We start from the raw sequence: 18161 nt of genomic DNA, 5'->3' as shown, positions 1-18161 counted from the left end.
TTGTCCTACGCTGCTGAATGAGAATGCTTTGTAGTTCCTTATGTGGTTTCCTACTTCCCAGTATAGCTTTATAAAAAGAGAAAAATTACTAAGAAAATCCATTGTCAAAAAGTTCCCTAATGCCAAAGGCACAATTACATATTAGTGTGTGGCTGTATGAGACATCACAAAGTCATTTATAAAAAAAAAAAGAGCTTTTTTTGGTTTGCAAATCGACAGCACTCCCATCAAGTTAGCAGAATTGCTTCAAACAGAGTCTTCTATCAAAGATTTACAGTGAAAAGGATTTTTTGGTTTAAATATGGTCTTGGAATCGTATTTTTTTTTAATATTTATCTTGTACAAGTAAAATTTCACTATATTGCTGAAACAAATCTAAAACTGTCACTTGAAAATAAAAATATGTCATTTTTAACTGACAGAGATTTTGTACATTCAAAATGAATTTGCATTTATGAAGAAAATATACATTTTAGCCACTGATGCCACAAATATTTATGCCTCTATTTCACTTCCAGCTTCAAGAGGATGGCATGTGAACAACCCTATTCATTTAAGCATTAGCAAGAAAGGTGATTCTTTGTATCAGGTTGTGTCTTGGAAAGGTCTCATGCAAAATTTCACCAATAGTATGACTTTAAAAAGAGAAGCATATTTTGAAATTTTATTCTGAATTTGGAATTGTAATATATATGGTAAAATTGCACTCTGACAATTTCAGAACAATGACTGTTCAAACAAGAAGCTCCCCTCCTCTTGTTGTAGCTATTTCACGCTAGATGCAAGAAATACAACAGTACATGCTCACCCCATTTATTTCCCCAGCATTGTTCACTACTAATTCAGAAATTATGAGTTCATAATTTCTACTTGAAAGCAGTAAAGGATGGATAACAAAAATGAAACAAAAAAAATAACAGAAGTAAGGAGAGAGAAGAGTAGAAAATTTGAAAATTAGGAAGGAGGTAATTCTAATTTAGAGACAGCATTTGGAACCTGCAGACACATGACCAAATCCACACACCTAAAGCACAGTAGATATATACATCATCCAGATGCTTGAAAGAATATTTCTTGTTTCATACACAGTACAACTTGGTAGCATTACCTTTGTCCAGTCTTGTAGCTTGTGCTAGCTTTTTCTGAGCCTTCCCTTTCAATTGCTGGAGAGGAATTGAAGCTAGTGCTTTCTGTTGAATAGAAGGATTCTCATACATCAATATGAGATGCTCAAATTTTGTTTGAAGTGTTTCCAAGATATTTGCAGCCTGTGAAAGGATTTTTAGTCACAAGATTATTTATGAGCTTCCACCTTAAGCCAGAAGAACCAAGCTCTCCTATTTTAGTTTCAGTCAGTCATATCTCTCTACTCATAGTTACAACATATATTTCTTTACAGGTGAAATGTTTATTTGTAAAGATATCAATAAAAATTGCAGACACCACTACCCAAACCGTAAAGCCAGCCTTGTCATCTTTGAGCATTCTGAATGGTGTCCTGAGTGAAAAGTATACTGATTCAGGAAGAAGAGAAAACTGTTTTTAAAGACACCTCTGATGGCAAAGTTTTTTACTTACCCACCCCCTGCCTCCCCCATTTCTTTTGGACACCTGAAATCCACAAAAGAACCTGTAATTCATTCAGTTCCCTAGAAACTGCTGCACAAGTTCACAGAACTCTATTATTGATGAATGCTGCTTTTTTTATTTCTTATTCATGAAGGCTGCTTGTCTATTTCTACTTCCGTCTCTCACAGATCAACTCTGATACAGATTTGAATAGATAGCCCTGTGACCATAAACTGAACAGTGTTTTTCACCAGAAATCGGATATAAGAACTAGGCTTCTTCAGTCAGTTATCCCGTGTTGCTTAGCCGCAACTACATGTTGCGCCCAATAAGGTGCACCCGTATCTACTACAATAAATAGCTAAAGTTAATAATAGTGGAGTTAGTAGCTGAGCAAACTATTTACTCCCATTTAAAGGGGGACAACACAGAAAGTGAAATGGAATTTTAAAATTAAAGAGTCTGGCATATTTTGGGGGGAAGCCTGTGGCACTGCTAAATTACCTTTTCTCTCATGCTAGATCATGCTTCAGTCTTTAGCCTTATTAACTACCATCTTTGTTTTCATCAAAAATTCCGCACTTCCCCGAGATGCTAGCAGCAAATGCAACATAATACACAGGTGCAACAACTCTTCAGAAGATAACTTCTTTCAAAGGAGTATTTAAATTAGGAGTGATTATTTTGATGCTGGACAGTACTACAGGACCAGTTCTTACTTTTCATAACTGCTGAAACAGAAGAGAACTGGTTTCGCTCTTCCTGGAGCTCATCAGCTGTAGGTAACTGGTTTAACATCATAAACCCAATTGTGTTCAGATTCACTTCAATGAAAGTTGAAAGAACAGAAATAAGGGAAGTTAGGGACTGCCAGTGGCTTATAGATCTTCATGTTCTGTCAGCTTCCTCAAAGAGTGTTCAGAGATATTTCTCAGCACAGCAGAAAGTTGCCCAGATTCTTGGACTATTCAGATTTTCCCACTGCCAAACACCATCAGTGTTACATTAGTGCTTAACCCGTTTCATGGAAGCCACTGTATACCAATGAAACCTTATGCAAACATCTAGAAGTGTGGTGAATCTCACTGCAAATCTAAGTTTGGATACCTCTTTCCTCCTATAATCACTGTGTCATCCAGGAAGGGATCAGAATCCATCCACCAGAATAATGGTTAGCCAGAGTTTTCCTTTCTCCAAGTCTCAAGAACACCTTACACTAAGAAATGCAGAAGAGACACAGATGAAGCAAAATAATGATGGGTTAGGTCCCTAGGACTGTGCCATTGAGGAATATTCCTGTGCTGTCACAAGTAAGCCACTTTTCCCTGTGCTTTCCAGGACTCCCATGAATCACAGGTGTAACACACAGGCAAGAAATAAAAATGCTTGCACTACAAAAACCACTCTAGATCTCTCTGACATCTGACAGCAGCACATACAACAGTAATAGAACTATATGTCTGCAGCATACTCACTGGAAAACAAGACACCTACTGCTGTGCAAGCAAAATGGCCAAGTCATAGCCAGAAGGTATTTTATGGACTTCCTTCCAATCAACCCAGACTACATAGACCAAATTCAATGGCTCAGAGAGCTACCAGTATAATTCCCTGAAGAGATCAGCTGAAATACAGCATTCTAATATAGTGCCAACATTGCATTAGCAATGTCTCTAAATTGTAATCAGTTTGGTCCCACCACCCATGTTGAATCTCAAGAAGCATGGAAAAATAATAGTTGTACAGAAATGGATCCACAACTCTGATGGCTAGCATAAGTCAGGGCACAATAACTACAAATGAGAAGGATTAACCTTAGAACACATCATGTCAACTTGAAATCTGCAATATTTTTCTCATTGCAAGATCAATACAACTTTCAAAGCTTTAAACCTGCCAGTACTAACCAGTACTGCAGCAAGTCACTCTAGAGGTTTCATAATCACTTCCAACCACTGTTGCAGAAGTGGCTGGAACAGTAAAGACCAAGCAGCAGACCAAAAAAACAAACCTCAAAAACCCAAACAAATTCAAATAATCCCAGTCAGTATATTTTAGAGGCAACTACTAGCATGCTAGCATAATTAGATTAAATATTCAAGTGCCTACAACCATTCCTTTCCCAAAAGACATTATGGGTGATGATGGGTCACTGAGTGCTCTCCCTCCCCAAAAGCCATCACTTCAATCTATGCTTCGCCATTTCTCTTCCACTGATCTTGCGTAGGTATTGGGAAGAAATAGTATGTCATAGTTCAGTATCCAACAATATACTGATAATATCATTTAAAAGAGACAAACTCTTGTTTAAGGATGTATGAGAGGCGAGCTTTTGGAAGGATTCATCTTACACCAACTTTAAGACCGAAGTGACACTGGTTCTAGGGGGAAAAACTCTTTAGAAAGTTAAACCAAAGCATCCTTCAAACCTTCTATCAAAAGGCATAACTTCATTTTTCAAAGTTGTATGAGGTGTTAAGTCTTCTCCCATCAGGCCAGGTAACATCAGATGAAATTACTCTGTCTCCCTGTCTTGATAAGCAACTTCATCTCAACCTCTTGGATGAGGGAAACACAGCCTAAATAAGTATAGATTTGTCCTTGCCTGGCTAAATTCCTGTCTCTCGCAACAGTCGCATGTGAAAAAAGAAAGCCCTCCTCACAGGCTACACACAGAGGTCATAATGCATGAACCAAGACGCCAACAGTTATAAACATTATGGTCGTGCTCCTGTTCTTTTGCTGGCTCTTAAATACCGAACACAGTATACAGCCCTAGTCTTAGCTTCCCACCCCTCCCTCTGTTCCCCTACCTTGCTGTTCTCTTACAAATCAGCTTTTTTTTCACGACACCCTGATCAATAAAACATTCATGGACATCTTCAACAAAATCTCTTGCTAATATTCTATTCATGGCATGTTTCATGTTGAAGTTGTACGGACACTGAAGAAAACACTCAAAAATTTCAGAAACCGTCAGAAAAACTAAAAAATTCCTCTAGTCCAACCTCCTGCTCAAAGCAGGGTTAGCTATGAGGTCAGACCAAGTTGCTCTGGACTTTATCCAGTCAGGTCTTGAAAATGCCCACATTTGGAGACTACACAGCCTCTCTGAGCAACCTGTCCCAACAGCTAACTCTTCTTCAATCTTTATATTCAAGATTAGTGCACCTACAAAGTTTTCAGGTTATAATTACCATTTCAAGAGATTGCACAAGTGATGTTTCTCGTTGCTGACGGGCAGGGGCAAGAACAGAGTCAGCAGGTCTTGAAGGCTGATGTGCAACCATCTGAGTGCTGGCCATAGTTTCAGAGGATCCTGATCTGTGGATTTCATTTGACTCATTCAGTCTGCTACTCCTCTCTCCAGCAATTAAGTCTCTGATTTTACGTAGCTGCTCAATTGAAGCTTCCTTAGGGAAAACCAGGTGAGTTTCTCCCTGAAATTTAGACAAATTAATTCAGCAGTTAATGCAGGTCTAAGCTAGTCAGCGGTTTGTATCTATAGCTAACAGCTGTATCATTGATGGAAAGTTTGCACGCTAAGGCTTGGCAGGATTCAGCCTTCAGATTAGGTCCCTTACAGCAGAAGCTTGTAGGTCCCTCACAGCAGAAGCTATTAGATCAAGAACCTACAGTCAGTCTAGAGAAAAAGGGCTCATAACAACATGCTTTTGTTAGTAACTTATTTTGCAGAGCCACACATGGACAACGCAATTATGGTTTGGCAGAGAAAGCAGCAACAACAGAAATGAACAACAAATGCTCAGTTCTCACAGTACAGCAGTGAAACGCTAGGCAACACAGGAGGATAGCCAATATTGGGGGAAGAAGCCTCTAAAATGGCATCTGCTGGGAATTCTCTTATAAAACCTAAAAGATATCGGTCTAGAAGTTTTCAGATAGGAAATATTATTCATACTGAAACCTGTACCCAGCTTGATTTCTGGGTTCCTATTTTTGATTGTAACACGATTACTGGTAGCATAACAAAAGATTAGTAATTATGACAGAAGAAAGTATCAGTGTACTTAACATGAAGAAATAGGTTACTAAAAACGTGAATATCCTGAAGCATTCATACTTCAAGAGTTTCAGTTTCTACCACTGCAGCACTTCTATTTATTAAACTAATTTGTTTATCCACAGTTACCTTAGGTCAGCTATTATTGCAGACACAGTGCTTCACTTTAACACTTACAATCACCACAAAACTAAATGGAATGTATCCATCCAGAAGAGCCCCCACTTTTTAATTTAAATAGTTGGCTTACCAAGCAGAGACAAAAGGAAGAATTTTAGTTATTGCAGTTGAAGAGAAGTTTGTGAGCTCCAGCCTCAATTGACACAATAACCATAAGACTGAGCCAACATGCTCTTAAAGATCTGACAGAAGTGGGAGTAGCACTTTATAACATGTTTAAAATGACTATGTTATTACTGCGTGAGTGCTTCACTAGCTACACTTGACTATCTCTTGGCTAAAACACATCATTAAAAGTCATCTCCTGAGCAACAGCATGAGAATAAATCCGCAGACCATTCCTCCCTCTGCAGTCACCATTTCTTTCAGCATACTTTTTTTTTTTTAATTAGGACAATTACACTAATTAACTTTACCCGAAGAGAAGGCAGAGGTCTCAGGATAGATGGACCTAAATAACTTAATGTATGTACCCGTACACAAGCGTGGCATCAAATTGAGAAAATTAAGCAAAGCTAGAGCAAGAGCTTTGCACCACTAAACAAGATTTGGGTTTTCACCCCAGCTCTCCTGTAACTACACAGGCTGCTTCTAGCTTAACAAGCTTTCACAGTTTAAATTCTACCAAGACAGGGACCATTTCAGGACACAAAGCAATCTTTGAAATACATCTTTTTGACTGCAACAGAATCAAGATTCACTCAAAACTATTTTAGGATACAGTTTCGTAACTGTTTTAAATGGGTAAAAGTCCCATCCTCCCACTACTTCAATAGTCTGTTGCCCTCCACTGCTGTCATGACAACACTAGTACTTCTGCAGCTGCACTGTGAGTTGGCTGAAAAATATTTCTTTTTTTTTTGTTTTGGGGGATTAATTTTTAATCAGATCAGTCTCCCTTATCTAACTCGCTATGGGGCCACACAAGCTCTACTGCTGGTAGGAACAAGCAGCAGAAGAGCAGGACTTTTTTTTGTTCCCTTCCAAATGACGGTTTCAATGCATAGATTTACAATATGGAAACTACAGTCTGATGATGCAGTCTGATGTCCACCTAATAGTGAGCTGCTACTAAGAGAAGGGGTTTTCACCCCATTTCCCACCGTTTCCTATGTGCCAGCATGGCTGTGTATCTGGCCATTAAGCAAACTAGTAGTGCACCTGAACAGCAGAAAACCAATCTTATCACAGATCAGCTTGGCTCTAGCTCCACCAGATTTCTGAAGTAGCCTCATCTACATTTTCTGTTAGTTAACTGCAGATATTTGCAAACAAGGACTGAAAGAAAATTAAGAAAATAGCAATTGGCTTAAAATCGAAATCGAAACTTAAATTGGCCTTGCAACTGGGAAAGGAGAAAAAAAAAATCCAATTTTAAGTTTTAGTATGTAAACTGATGAAGACATCAGAAATGACTAAATTATACTCACCTCTTGAAACCCCATCTCAAACAAACATTCAACTGCTCCTCTGACAGGCAACAGCCTCGTGGAAAATGCCGGATTTCCAATCCGAATTAATCTATATTTTTCTTCATAAGGATTCCTGAAGAGATTGAAAGTTTTAATTATGTTTCCAAATTAAATAAACACTTAAAAGCTGGGTAACTGTACTAAGCAGCATTAGTCATTCATAAGAGATTTTTTAAAAGTTTAGTTTCATTCACACCATGTAGGCAGAACGTGAAACCTATCTAAAACTTTGACTTAATTCATGTCCTTCTGCATTTAGCTTTGAAGAGTTCCAAAATTGGTTCTAACTTTTAGTTTGCAGCTTAAGTTCATAAATAAGTGTTTTGTAGTCCTAGCCAGCAGGGCTTAGTCTGCAGTAACACTTATAGACAACTTCACGCTTGTCCCCTCGCCCTGTAGCATTCCAATTGGACTCCCCAGCATAATCCCGGATGGTTTTAGACCCACTACGGAAGCTATGCTAAACTTCCTGGTACGTGGGTGAAACAACTGTGGTCTCTTTACTTCTTGAAGGGCTACTTCTCAGTTCCCCTTTCAACTCTTCTAAACCTTCTCTCCCCTCTTTCTTTACAATGAGTCAGCCCAGGACCTGCTGTTCTCTGTCACACAGCGCAGTTTTTGCAAGTGGTTGAGAAACCAGATATAGAGAGGGAGGGGCAGCTCGTACATCTTGAGTTGCTCGAAGACATCAAGGTCAATCATACATGTTGGCGTGTATATATACTCTACAGAGCCACCTTGCAAAAAATCAACTGTAATTAACTCTTGATACCAAACTTAGAGCCAGAAGGGAAAGGCAACAGAAAAATCAAGTTACTATTTTAGCATTACTTGTTACGCATCCACTAATTTTTAGGTGCTTAACTGCTTGCAGAATGAGGGCCGACGCAGGCTTTTATGTTCAACACAAAAAACAAGCCCTGAAAACAAACCAACCAGCAATAAACAAAGAAATAAAAATCCGAGCCACTACACACTTAGGTGAAAAAAAACCCAAACCCCAAACAACTTATTATTTTTAAATAACGACAAAAAGAAGCGAGATGTTTTCGATCTTTGATATTGCATAACAAAACCGAATCCTATGGCTCGTCTTCGAGACGGTCTGTCTGGAAGCCTGGGAGTAAATCGCTGCGTGTGAGCACTTTATGATGAATCGCTTCTCAGGCGGCATCAGCAACCCGCCGGGAACTGCCAAGCTCACACGCGGACCCCGTTTTCCCGAGGACCCGCCGGGCACCGCGCAGGACTCGCCACCGCCGCCGCCCGCCCGCTGCCCGCGGTGCCCGCAGACCCCTTCCGCACCCCCGCACAGGCGAGACCGGCGAGTCACGGCCCGGAACTGGCCGCACGGCGGGACGGACCTCGACCCCGACCCCGACCCCTCCGGGCCGCTTTCGGGACAGAGGGGCGGAAAGCCCCGCCAGCTGCTCCCCGCCAGAGGGGCAGTCGAAGCGCGGACGCTCCTGACGGCCGGTCACCCCCGCGGCAACGCCCGCCGCCCAGCCGCTGGCCGGCGAACCGAGCCGGGCCCGGCCCGGTGGGGACAGGGCGGCGAGCCAGGGCGCCTCCCGCCGCGCCCCGCTCACCGGAGGATGTTGTCCGCGTAGGTGAGGAGCAGCCGCGAAGCCTCGAGGAAGATCTCCCGCCCGTTCTGGCACAGCTCGCTCACGGCGGGGGAGCCCGGCGAGGAAGAGAGGCCCACGGCGGCCGCCATCGCCCCTCGCCCCAGCCGGGCAGCGCCGCCGGCAGCCAGCGCTGCGCCGCGAGCAGCACGCCTGCGCAGTCGGAGCGGTGAGGTCACCGCCCCGCGCCCGGGCCCGGGCCCGGGCCCGCTCCCCGCTCCGCGGCCTGCTCCCGGGCCCGGGCCCGCTCCCCGCCCTGCCCCAAGCCCCTTCCGAAGGAGGGGAGCAGCCCCTCGCTTCTGTCTCTGCCTTTTCTAGACGTCTGGTCTGTGCTGTCGGTGAAAGAACTGCCGTGGAGAATCTGGCACAAAAAGGTCTGTGGGGCTTTCCTTTCCGAAGAATGCAAGATTTAAAAAGTTCCAAGTAAAAAAGGTCTTTGATCGGGATCATTAGTTGACATCATGCTCCAGCTCTCCTGTCTGCTTCCGACAGCTCACTCTGCTCAGCTTCTATGATTTTTTTAAGATGGTACCTCTTCCTTACAAAAGCTGAGATTTAACCCACGGTCATTCACTTTTGCTGAGATCACAGTTATTATTCCTACTAGCGTAGTTCAAAAGTCAGTCATTCAGCCCTCAAAATCGTGGAATTGGTACCGAAGCAATAAAATTTTAATTTAAGATGCCGCCATGTTCCTTGGCTGCTGCTTCAGTTTTTAACTTCCTTTCCATGCCTTTCATATAGGCGTGTGACTGTTAATGTTGGCTGCGCTCTCAAATTTAAAGATTAACTATATTGCTATACGTGTGACATAAGTACATAATGCGTGTAAGTATAGTATTTGTAAATAATGCTTTGGAAGTGCTCGTAGCAAAGCGGTGTGAAAAAATTAGAAAACGAAGTGCCAACTTCCAACAAATTACTGACACCTTAAATGTCCAAGGAACACTATTTCTAAAGGGAAATTAAATTAAAAAAAATCTACACAAATGTTTATTTTTTCTTTATTAAATGTTGCATTTCCCTCCTTTTTGGCATCTGTGTTTTTTTTTTTTTTTCTTTTTTCTGCAGTAGGTGCTTCAAGTCTTTGTTAATGAGACTTTGGCACACATTTTATGCTCTGCCATAATATCTCCTGGACTTCATGTATGTGAAGTATGGTGCCACTGTCTTTCTTGAGTAAAAACTTAATTGTTCGTATGTGTCATCTCAGGCATAGCTAGCACCTTGGTCTCAGTTCAGATCATGCACTACACTTTCTGCATCTGGAAGCACTAACAACAAAGTTTACTTTTGTGTATTGGTGCTGTTGGCATATTTGTGCACGTATTTTCAAGACACACCTGTAAAGTCAGTGATCAACTTTTTGTTTACGTCTGTCTTTCCTACCAGCATTTCAGCCTCTGTGTGGAGGGCCACTTTACCCAGGAACGCGATGGCAAAGTTGGAAGCTGGTGAAGGACGGCGATCTGAGGTGTGCAGATGGCAGAACAGGGATCAGATGGGGACTGGGACTAGAGCAAGGGAACACAGTGCAGGCAGAACTGTGCCGATGGATTAGTTAAGGTGGAATATAAAACGGGCCTGGAAGAGACTGTAAGGCCTGAAGGTCCTCCTGCATCTATGCGTGACGGCCTTGAATTACATTATCATGCACTGCCGCACCTCGAGTACTGTGTTCAGTTTTGGGCCGGACATTGAGGTGCTGGAGCGTGTCCAGAGGAGGGCAACGAAGCTGGTGAAGGGTCTAGAGCACGAGTCCTGTGAGGAGTGGCTGAAGGAACTGGAGTTGTTTAGCCTAGAGAAGAGGAGGCTGAGGGGAGACCTTATTGCTCTCTACAACTACCTGAAAGGAGGCTGTAGCGAGGTGGGAGTCGGTCTCTTCTCCCTAGTAACGAGTGATAGGATGAGAGGAAACAGCCTCAAGCTGTGCCAGGAGAAGTTTAGGTTGGATATTAGGAAAAACTTCTTCACCAAAAGGGTAGTCAGGCATTGGAACAGGCTGCCCAGGGAAGTGGTTGAGTCTCCATCCCTGGAGGTGTTTAAAGAACAGACAGATGTGGTGTTTGAAGACATGGTATAGATGGACTTGGCAGTGCTAGGTTAACGGTTGGACTCGATGATCTTAAGGGTCCTTTCCAACCTTGACGATTCTATGATTCTACCGCAGGAGTTTCGACACATGCTACCTGCTCGGTGCAGTACACATGCGGCATTACGGAAACCGGTGGGAAACGACAAGGTTTCCCTCAGGACCGTAGCCCAACCCTCTTGCGTATTATTCCACCGAGACCGGGGGTTTGTTTGGGGGTTTTTACGTTTTTTTACTCTTCCTTTGCGGGTTTTAAACGCGTGGTTTGGGGAAGGAAGAGAGTTCCTTGCCTTTCCCAGGTCTCAGTGCTACTACGCGGCCGCACGCCGGGACCAGGCCGGGCCGCCGCCTCCTCCCCACAGCGCCGGGCGCGGGAACGGCCGCCGGCCCGCGCAGTCCACCACCGAGTTACCGATTCGCTCACACCGCTTCTCACCAATCGTGACATCGGGGATCGGCTACAAAGCCGTCGCCTGCTCGACCCCCCCCCCCCCCCCCCGTCCCGGGTGGTGCGGTCCCGCGCCGTCGGAACGGGAGAGGGAGGCGGAGCCAATCACCGCGGAGCGGGGGGGAGCGCGGCCGGCGGAGGTAGCGCTGAGGGCCGCGGCGGGGGGAGGGGGGGAGGCCCGTGGCATCGGGGCCCTTCTCTGCGGTTTTAACTCGTGGTTTAAACATTAAAAGTAGCAAATGTCCTTTAAACACCCGCTGACGTCCAACAAGCTCGTGTTCCTCAGGAGAAATTACGTCCCCCTTTCGCTTTTCTCTTCAGGGCGTGCAGTAGGTGAGGTAGTCTTGCTTGGGTCGCACTGGGCCTCCTAATTATCTTAACCCGGTTAACTGCATTTGATTACAAGCTGTATGTGATGTTAGGCACGCACTGCTTTAAAGACCTGCATTTAATTCTCCGCTCTTATAAAATGCAGGCTAACTGGCTCAAACCAAGTAAAATGATTGATGTGGGTCAGGATTTAAAGCAGACTCCTTTAAAAAAAACTGTGCATTAGTAAGCGCTATTTTTAGCTTTTTATTTTTTAATAACTCTGCTGCGTATGTGTGCTGCCACAGGAAAGAGCAGGTCCGTGTGTTTTAGCAAGAGTGCCTTAGCCTGGCGGCCACTCTCGGTCCCTGTAGGGCTCCCCATATTTTACCAAAGACCTGGCGATGCCACGGTGCCCTTTTAGCGAGGTGAAAAGCAGGAAAGCTGTCGAAGCCTGTATGGCCGGTGTCGACGTCGCTGCCCCTGCCCTGCTCCGGTGTGCCGGCTGCCTGCGGTCAGACCGGCTCCCGACCTGCCGGTGGCCGAGGCGAGGTGCGAGGGAGGGGCTGTGGCCCGGCGCCGCAGCCTTGCTGCTTGGCGTGGTCCTCTCCTCCCGCCTGAAGTACACGTGCTCGGCAGCGGCCCTCCGCCGTCGCTTGACACATCTCGCTATGCGTGGGCTCTGGCAGCGTTCCCTTCAAGGGAGCTGGGAGATCCGCAGGCTGTGTGTTTGTAGCCAGATCTGAGGATGCGTTGTTAAGTGTTATGACGCTTTGTTGGGAAAAGCGTTTTCTGTCGGAAGATTGTTTAGTACATAATTTATTTTTATGGTTATTTCTGTTAGATTACAAAATTAAACGTCACAATAAGTGATGGTCTACCCATAAGTGTGAAATGATTGCACTCTGAAATGCTTTTTTGTTCATTTTACAAGTCTTTGAAGGTGCCGTTGTGGTGCATTTTGCTCAAACACACTTGAGGTGCTCTCCCCTGACAGTCTAAATACCCCAAGGCTAATAAAGGGTAGGTGGAGGTAGAAAGCTGAGCAGTCTTCTCCAAGGTATGTAATTACTTTGGTGGCAGAACCAGGAAGAGTTTCTTGACTCCCTCTGTTCTGAGTTTTCTAGACCATTCTGCCTGACATGAAGGTTGAGATGATGACATCCTTAACATGATAATGGTAGGACATACGCTTTCAGGTGAACACACACTTTCTCCCTTAGAAGAATGAAGCTGTTGATGCTCATTGTTGATATCTCCAGCCAGCTGGTGGTTAAAGCCCTGCGGGGAGTTTTGCAGCAAAACCAGAGAGTGCCTCGCAGTCTACAGTGGTGCAAAGTCATATTCATTAGCAGCTTAAGCTAGAAGAGCCCATTAGAGGCATTCACAAAGTGAGTGTGTTTCTATGCTCTGTCTGCCATAACACGTACTACTCCTGATTACAGACACGGAAACTGTATCCCTTTCTGCAGGCTTGAAAATAGGCTTTCATGTAAAAAGCAGGTTATTAATTTAACATACTCGGAATGTTTTTCACGTTGGCTGCTTTATTGTTCTGTTTGTGTCTTTTTTTTCACCCAGTTACAGGAATGTGCTTGAAGTGATTGATTTCCACCATGTTCTCAAAGTGCTCGCAGGATCTATTAAAGATTGCAAATCTTCATCTCCGGAGTCTGAATTTAAATCTGCATTTACGAAACCACGGAAGAACTTTCAGCAAGTCACTGCCTGCATGTCGAAGGAAAGTAGTTGTTACAGGTATTGGCTTAGTGTCCCCTCTTGGTGTGGGGACTCAGTTTGTGTGGAAGCGCCTTCTGCAAGGAGACAGTGGGATTGCATCGCTAGAGGGGGAAGAATATGCAGGCGTCCCATGTAAAGTGGCTGCTTGCGTGCCAAGGGGAAACGAGGAGGGCCAGTTCAGTGAAGAAAGCTTTGTCTCAAAGTCAGAGATCAAATCCATGAGTTCTGCCACTGTGATGGCCATCGGTGCAGCAGAGCTAGCAATGAAGGACTCCGGCTGGTCTCCCCAGTCTGAACAGGATCGCTTAAGTGCCGGTGTGGCAATTGGGATGGGAATGGTTCCGCTGGAAGAGATTTCCGATACTGCCGCTTTATTTAAAGCAAAGGGTTATAACAAGGTCAGCCCGTTCTTTGTCCCAAAGATTTTAGTCAATATGGCAGCAGGCCATATCAGCATTAAATACCAACTGAAAGGGCCAAATCATGCTGTGTCAACTGCTTGTACCACAGGCGCACATGCTGTTGGAGACTCCTTTAGATTTATTGCCACTGGTGATGCTGATGTCATGTTGGCTGGAGGGACTGAGGCTTGCATCAGTCCTTTGTCCTTGGCTGGATTTGCAAGAGCTCGGGCCCTCAGCACGAGTTTTAACTCAAGCCCTAAAATGGCATGTCGACCGTTCGATTCGCAGAGAGAAGGGTTTGTAATGGGAGAGGGTGCTGCTGTGCTGGTCTTGGAAGAGTATGGACATGCTGTACAAAGAGGTGCTAGGATCTATGCAGAAGTTTTAGGTTATGGACTGTCCGGTGATGCTTGCCACATAACAGCACCTAATCCAGAGGGAGATGGTGCATTCAGGTAAGAACTATAATGTTGATTGTGATGGGTACTTCATATGTTAATTATAGTGGGTACATTTGTTCCTGTTGCTGTACGCTTTTCCTAGAGAAGTGTTCAATCTTGAATTAATATCCCAAAAGCCTGAAAGCTTAATCTGAAAAATGAAAGAGCTTCTGGTAAGGTTTTGCCCCAATTTTCTTTTTTCAGTAACAAGATGAAGGCCAGTCCTTGCTAGAATCAGCCTTTTTGCATAGAGTTATGAAACTTTCTCTATGTGAGAATATTTTGCATTTGATGCCTACAGCCGTTAACACAAATAAGTCTCAATGGAAACCTCTTTTTTAAGATTTTTGTGATGCGATAGAACCTTTTCAGGTTCTCCTTCACCCTTTGTCCTTAGAGAAGAGAGACCGCACTGCAAAAGCAGGTCGTGTCATTTACTGTGGTCTGAAAGGGGAATAGCATTCCTAAAGAAATCCCAAGTGATGAGAGCTGTAGAGCACTTGGAGGATCTAGTTTGTTAGAATAATTATGATACATGTAATTAGCATTAATTGTGGCTATTCTTATTTACAAAAGACTTCAGCTCTTCATAGGGAAAGTATTTAGATCATATGCCAGTGCTACAATCGTGTTTAAATACTTCATTCTGATGCAGCCAAGAGTGTTGGAGGGGCATAGCAAAAATACACTTTAGCACTGTTTAGTGAGATGGTAAAGCTTTATCATTGTTAATGTCATCAAAATCAGTTCACAAGTAGATGATATTAATCTAATCTTTATCATTGACCTAATGAAATTGTCAGTTAAATTACATGTGTAAGTTCGTGACCTTTATGTAGGCTGAATACTATTGCTGACACTGGAATCTTTAGTAAAGTTTTAGTTTGCATTATTCTGAGTGTATGTGAATATTTAATAACAAAATTCAATATATCACCGCTCAAATAGATCAAACTTCTGCATGGTATTGTAAAGTTGTGTTTGCATCTTTATTGGGTTAACAGATTTTTCAAGAAGTGTATTATACCAGGTTTCCCTCTATGGTATTCGATTCATATTTAATTGTTCTGCAGACTTAGGTGTGAGTTGAGTAATCAGGAGTGTCTTATCTCAGATTTTCAGACTTGTTTACCCTTGAGATGATATGGCAATATATTGTAACGGAATTTTTGTATATTTTAGGATTGCAGTAGCATATAAATTAAATTCACAGTGGGAAGTAGTTGAAAGTTAATCTTGGTATCTCCAAAATGTTGAGCCTTTCCACCCTTGAGATGAGATAATACATTTTAATATAGTCTTCAAACCAATATTTCATTACTGCAGTGGTGTATGGATTAAATCTGAAATGTATAAGCTTCTCTTAGTTTTCTGTAGGAATTTTATTTATTTGCCATGTCAAAAAATTTCAGGGGAATATATTTTTTGTCATCTTCTAATAACTGCTTCAGTTGGAGACTAATACATATGTCGGAATAAACCTGCAGGAAAGGAGAGGCAAAGCCAGACTCAGAAGTGTGGATATAAAGTGTCTTCTACATAATCAATCTGTTATCTCCTTAAGTAAATATGTTCCTTGCAGCTGACATACTTAACTAAATTAATGTACCTGTTTCCCTCATTGTTGATCAGGAATCTTTTTTGCCTGAATGTTGACTCACTGTCTAGTGACAGTGAGCATCAGTGGCCTCCAGCCTAAGCTAAGCTGGATGCTTCTGAGGGTAGAAGACTGTACTTGCAGACATTTAAATTTGTCCAGGAGCCTGGGCTATCTTTTTTTTTTTTTTTTAGCTTCCTTTTATTTACTTATTTTTCATAAATTTCAAAGGAGTCAGTGGTCTTTTGCTCAGAGATACTTCATTAAGCTGTGTATGCAAGGAGAGATGTGTGATTCATCTCCTTTCTGTGGGAAATCTGTGAGAAAATTACAGTATGGAGCTGTATCGATCCTCCTGTGGTTTTCATAAAAAAGCCTGTTTTATAGAGGCAGTCACAGTCCCCAGGTCATCAAGGGTTGGAATGGAACATACTCTGTCGGGGTAAAAGAGTGTGACTTTCAATAAATTTCATTTTATATATAGGAATTTGTGCTGTCTCCTTGACCTCTTCTAGCCTCTGGGAAGCATGCAAAAGAAGCTCATGAGGAGGATGACTGCAGAATATTTCTTTAATTTCTCAATATTTTTGTTTGATAGAGCAAATATTTTTTTTCCTAATTCCCTAATACTGTAAATGTGAAGACAAAATAAAATGTAAGAACTAGGGATTCTTATTTTCACTTACAATGGGAAGGGGATTTCTTGGACCATTGTACTGAATGTTACATTAATGCGTTGCTACACAAGAGAAACTTCAGGGGAGGGAACCTACATTTTTGTAATAATTTCAGGTAGTTATTTCTCTCTCAAATGTTTTCAAATTTTGCATTGAAAAGGGTCTTTGAAGTCTGTAGAGATTGTTTGTTATATCTTCTTTCTTTCTTTGTGTTTTTCCCAGTTGTGGAATTTTTAGCAGCAAGTCTGATTTTATAGTGGCCTCACCATTACTGTCTTTCTCAGGTAGCTAAATGTAGATGCTAGCGTGTTCAGTTAGATTAATCCATCTCTTGTCATTTTCATCTCTGGTAAAGTATGTCATGCGGATTTTCACATTTGATAAACATTTTAAAACGTCCTGTACTTTTGCTTTTGGTCTGTACATGTGTGTTAATGACAAAAATATAATGGGAAATTCAGCATTCTGTCTTCTTTTTTTCCTTAGGTGTATGTCTGCAGCAATAAAAGATTCTGGGATCAAACCTGAAGACATAACATATGTCAACGCACATGCAACTTCTACACCTTTAGGAGATGCTGCTGAGAATCAAGCGATCAAGAGACTTTTTAAAGATCACTCACGTAATATTGCAGTTTCTTCAACAAAAGGAGCAACGGGACATCTCTTGGGGGCTGCAGGAGCTATTGAAGCAGCTTTTACTGCACTGTCCTGTTACCATGGAATTTTGCCACCTACTCTAAACTTAGAGAAAACAGAGGCAGAGTTTGATCTCAATTATGTTCCATTAACAGCTCAGGAGTGGAAAACTGAAAAACGGCGTATAGCACTCACAAATTCATTTGGCTTTGGTGGTACTAATGCAACTTTGTGCTTTGCAAGTGTTTAACTTATGCTGTCCATGTTGCGAAAAATGACACTGACAATGATTTTCTGTACTGCCACCCTTGGTGTGTACTGTGGTCTTTTCTCAGCTTTGAGAATTGCTCATTTGATACATAAGAACTTTATTCACCCTAGCATTTACATCAGTAATTCTTTTAGAAAGAGGGAACTTCTTTTGCTCATTTTAATAAAACTAAATAAAAGGGATATTCTTTGTGTGGTAAGGAAGTTTTTGTTCTTGACCAGAAGAGGAGACATTGATCATTCTGTGTTTTTACTTCATTAGAATAGCTTTTTCATATGCATGTGACACAGAAATTGCTCAGAAACATTTTTGCAAAAGAGAGGCTGGCTAACAAGTTAGGACTCCACAGTTGTGACTTAATGACTTACTGCCTCATGATACAAGGTTTATGACTGAGCTCCATTTTGTTACCCGTTCCATTTATAATTCTGCCTTTTTCCTCATCGTAAGTTGTTTCAAATATCATATATGCACATTCTTCCACACAGATGACATTCAGGAGACAATAATATAGGAGTTCATCATAAGATTTCTGACAGTGGTTCCATTTTCTTTTCAGCTTTCTTCATTTCCATGTGCTGTGTTACCTCATTAGCCATGGCGTGGAGCGGTAACACTGAAGGATGCATACAGCACGGCCTATACATCTTCCATGGGCACAGGGATAGAATCAG

General features: G+C 42.6%; 2 protein-coding genes across 11 annotated transcripts in view; one reads left to right on the top strand and one right to left on the bottom strand.

Annotated features, from left to right (window-relative positions):
* NGLY1 (N-glycanase 1) overlaps window positions 1–9009 on the bottom strand; it is a 40870-nt gene extending 31861 nt beyond the window's left edge. For all 7 annotated transcript variants that reach the window (XR_014229514.1, XR_014229515.1, XR_014229516.1 and 4 more), the window contains exons 1-4: window positions 8835–9009; window positions 7204–7318; window positions 4767–5009; window positions 1109–1268 (exon numbers count right to left, since the gene is read on the bottom strand). Coding sequence is in view for 1 of the 7 variants with exons in the window: in XM_082324665.1 (XP_082180791.1) it covers window positions 1109–1268; window positions 4767–5009; window positions 7204–7318; window positions 8835–8962 (646 nt within the window). In the remaining 6 variants the exon portion in view is untranslated. The remainder of the gene's footprint in view (window positions 1–1108; window positions 1269–4766; window positions 5010–7203; window positions 7319–8834) is intronic.
* Window positions 9010–9060: 51 nt separating this feature from the next.
* On the top strand, window positions 9061–17907 carry OXSM (3-oxoacyl-ACP synthase, mitochondrial). Of its 4 annotated transcripts, XM_082306246.1 has the most exons (4): window positions 9061–9244; window positions 10263–10344; window positions 13301–14318; window positions 17064–17907. In XM_082306246.1, exons 3-4 carry the CDS (start codon window positions 13336–13338, stop codon window positions 17464–17466), a joined length of 1386 nt encoding a protein of 461 aa, XP_082162372.1. In that variant the 5' UTR covers window positions 9061–9244; window positions 10263–10344; window positions 13301–13335; the 3' UTR covers window positions 17467–17907. The 4 variants fall into 4 exon arrangements, with proteins under 4 accessions (XP_082162372.1, XP_082162371.1, XP_082162374.1 ...); XM_082306245.1 differs by lacking the exon at window positions 10263–10344 and having other exon boundaries at window positions 17064–17906; XM_082306248.1 differs by lacking the exons at window positions 9061–9244; window positions 10263–10344 and adding an exon at window positions 9678–9698.
* Window positions 17908–18161: the final 254 nt, after the last annotated feature.

Source organism: Platalea leucorodia, assembly GCF_965183815.1.
Source record: "Platalea leucorodia genome assembly, chromosome: 1".
NCBI classification, from domain to species: Eukaryota; Metazoa; Chordata; class Aves; order Pelecaniformes; family Threskiornithidae; genus Platalea; species Platalea leucorodia.
This window is presented reverse-complemented; position numbering and strand designations above follow the sequence as displayed.

Coding starts and splice junctions, on each gene's coding strand:
- OXSM (XM_082306246.1), top strand. CDS start 13,336: ATGTTCTCAAAGTGCTCGCAGGATCTATTAAAGATTGCAAATCTTCAT. Junction 14,319..17,063: donor GAGGGAGATGGTGCATTCAG/GTAAGAACTATA, acceptor TTTTTTCCTTAG/GTGTATGTCTGCAGCAATAA.